The sequence below is a fragment of the Cyprinodon variegatus genome, unplaced genomic scaffold (assembly GCF_000732505.1).
Source record: "Cyprinodon variegatus isolate N-32 unplaced genomic scaffold, C_variegatus-1.0 Scaffold11, whole genome shotgun sequence".
NCBI lineage: Eukaryota > Metazoa > Chordata > Actinopteri > Cyprinodontiformes > Cyprinodontidae > Cyprinodon > Cyprinodon variegatus.
Window position 1 is genome coordinate 524,246 of NW_015150464.1, and position 3,526 is coordinate 527,771.

The following is a 3,526-nucleotide window of genomic DNA, read 5'->3' on the forward strand; positions in this document are numbered from 1 at the left end:
TCATATTTTCCAGACAAAAAGTTAATGGCGCATCCCCCAAATGTCCCGGCCGCAACAACGCTTTTATTGGTTCCGCTATCGGGTTATTTTTAATTTACTTTTTAATTGTCTTTTTAAACGTTTTATTTAGATGACAAAAATAAATCGTAATAAAAATAATCCTATTTATGATGTTTAAAAAATTAAGACCTACGAAAGACTGATTTAAGACATTTTATTACCAATTAAGGCCTTACTTTTATTTTGAAGAATGCAATGCCTTTTAAGACTTTTTAAGGACCCGCGGGAACCCTGTAAACTGATCTAAACCTTCTATGTGACTGAAATCAGGGCTAATGAAATGCATATCCAGGGCTTAGCTGCAGCAAATTTGCTTGTATGTTTTAGTTGACTGACCATTTAAAAGACCAACTGGAGTCAAAGATTTAAAATCCACGCAGCCGTCTTTAGATCTAGCTTCAATATTTCAACATAATGTTCCTTTCATATGATTTCACCCATTTTATAAAGCGCACTATTCTCTCCAGCAGCACAACATCCTCACATGTTCCCACTGCCGTGTTTCACAGGTGGGATGTTGTTAGAGGCTTGTAAGCTCCCTCTTTTTTTATACGTTTTTGGAGTATTAGCTTCTTCCTCTCCAAATGTAGCCTATCTGCTAATACAGAACCTTTTATAATAAGTTCGGCTAGCATCTTAACAAAGACTTTTGCTTTTTTCCTGGGGTTGATTTTCTATCAAAACACTTCCTCCTCTGGGACAGAGAACCTGTCTAATTCCTGAACAATATCTGGATCCTCGCCATGCTGCTTAATCTTGCATATAAATGGATAAACATGACGCCATCAGAAGAAGCTCCATATTTCTCCTCCCAACATTTTGCGTCTGAGGTGGTTATAATTGTGCTTCTATTCAACTCAAATGTTGTGTATTTTCAGAGGCATATGAAGCCATGACATCATTTGAGGCTTCCCATAAAGTTCATAAAGTTAAAGGGGAAAAGTAATAATAATTTGAGAAAATCTCTCAGTTAAAAGAAAGCTATTCTATTCCTTATTCTGGGTCATCCCAAGTAAAAAAAAAACATTTAAAAAACAGTCTGCTTTTAGCATTCTAATATCTGGTTCCAAGTGTAGATCATGAAGAACGCGTTATCCAAACTTAGCATAGAAAACCAAGCCATAGAGCTCTGTTAAACCCCAAGAGTAGATCCTTGAACCAGCTTACACACTCCAAACGGCTTACTTACGATGATAGCATTCATTCCAGAGGCTATGCCATATACTAGCCCGGCCAGGCGGGCTGCATATGTATACTCTATTAAATCATCCTTCAGTAACCTCAGAAACAAGTAGGTCATGTTGCAGTGCAGGGGAGATGCATAAAGGTAGCGGCTAATGGAAGAAAAAAAAAAAAAAGAAGGAACAAATGCATAAAAAGGGATGTTTCTTTTGAAGGATGGGTTGGACCAACACAAGGAAACAAAAAAAACAATATATGAAGAATGATTTAAAATGTAGTGTAGAGTATGTATATGCAGCCTCATAACCAGCTTACTCTCGCAAAAACAAAGACTTCTCAAAGGAAAAGTGCCGCCACATTTGGAAAATTCTTGAAAACGAAGTACTAATGTGGTTGATAAGCAATGCAGTAGCACAGGTGAAGGGAGGGAGAAAGATGGCGATTAAAATGAAGGCTAGACTGACCAAGCCTGGGCTGGAAGGCAGGTGAGATTAAACATCTTTTAGGTGAAAGGTTCAGGATTTCTAAACGAAACTAAAAGTTTTATACAAATTGAATAAAAAAATGGAACATTATGATTAACAACACGCCACGGCTGTCCTGAGACTGTGTTGTTTTACCACCAAATACAGAAAAATTTAGAGAAAGTCTAATCGTTGCCTATGAACCCAGGACAGGTTGAGTGAGTCAGTGGGAGCAGGTGGGTCAATGAGGTCTAGGAGGCGACGTGAGGGAAGGAGGGATACTTACATACATCCCATAGACGGTATTTTGGAGGTCATAGCTCAAGCCTGCTAGCTCAGCTGCATATGCATACTCGTTGAGGGAGTCCTTGAGGAGCTCCAGGTACAAATATGCCATGTTACAATGCAATGGGTCCACGTATGCAAACGGGCTGCAGAAAGAATTACAGCGGTCAAACATTACATACAAACAGTTCCACTGAGGCTGCAGCCACAGGTTGACTACCTGCAACAGAACTAATCAGTCCGTCGCTGTAATCTGCCCTCACTGGAGGAGTCTGCATGGACTGTGAGGCAAGATATTTTATTTCATCCAGACTAAGCAGATCTACTTGAACAATTGCATTTTAGTCAGCCATCTTAGCTGTCAGACTTAATTTAACTGAAGAAACAAAATCCAAATTATAAATTTAAAGGCTACTAAAAAACTATTTGAGTAAAAAAAAATTAAAAATGTTTTTACGCAATTTTCAACATTTTAAAATTAAGAAGTCAAAACATCCCGCGTTCGGTTAGTGGAAGCTAAGGGTTTAAGTTAACATTATTCCTGGAAACTTACAAAACTGCTATATTAAAAATAAATAAATCAAAATAAATAAATTATTAAATGAAACTTAACATCAACTTCAAAACAAAAGTTGAGTAAAATGAGCTAACTCATTTAAAAATGTGCATGCCAGCGTAAACACTTGGGAAAATGATGAAAGTAAAGAACAACCCTGTACCTCAGTGGATACAAACTTGCATTAAAGTAGGATTTATATGGCATAAAAAAATAAAAAAATTAATAAAATGCAAATAAAAAGAACATTTGATTCTCCAGTGCAATTTAACTAAGGAGGTGATTAATTTGGTTCAAACATAAAGGAGCAGCAGAAACCTGCTGGCAATGTGGCGAATGAACAGAAATAAATTACAGCCATCCTATCAGCTGTACTTTGCCAGTTTGAATCAGTTGGCTTATGTGTAGATATTTTATCTTTTTTATTTTCATTTTGTTTAGTTGGAGATATATATATATATATATATATATATATATATATATATATATATGAAAAACTGTAACTGGAGCGTGTAACAAAAGTAATTCCCTATAGTATTATTCAAGTATCTCTGATTATAAAGGGATAATAAAAAAATCTATAAAGTATCAGTCAGATGAGAACACAAAATTCCAAAGCTTTTTAAATATACCCAGGAAAAAATCTGGACAGGTTTTACTGTTACATTATAAAAACTGGATGTTTTTCCAAAATGAAGGAAAAAGGAAAAATAGGAAGGTTCGTAAAAAGGCGTGATCGTCTAGACTGGGTCAGCATGAGAACAGCCCCCAGTGGAACATGAAGGAACCCTAATCATGACGGTTTTTAAGAAAGGTTAATTTAAGAAAAAATAATAAATACATGAATAACAGTTCCATTCTGAACCCTAACTTTCATGTGGAAAAATAATTAAATTTGATTCCTAATCAGAAAAATGCCTAAAGCATAAAAGGAAATAAAAAAAAAACTCTTTTGAAAAACTTCAGAACTACTTTTAAT

At 35.6% G+C, this 3,526-nt stretch overlaps 1 protein-coding gene across 1 annotated transcript in view; it reads right to left on the reverse strand.

Annotated features, from left to right (window-relative positions):
* Nucleotides 1-3,526, reverse strand: part of ide (insulin-degrading enzyme) — a 54,262-nt gene that overhangs the window by 31,093 nt on the left and 19,643 nt on the right. The window contains exon 13 of the mRNA XM_015380227.1: nt 1,993-2,211. Within this exon, the coding sequence (XP_015235713.1) occupies nt 1,993-2,211 (219 nt within the window). The remainder of the gene's footprint in view (nt 1-1,992; nt 2,212-3,526) is intronic.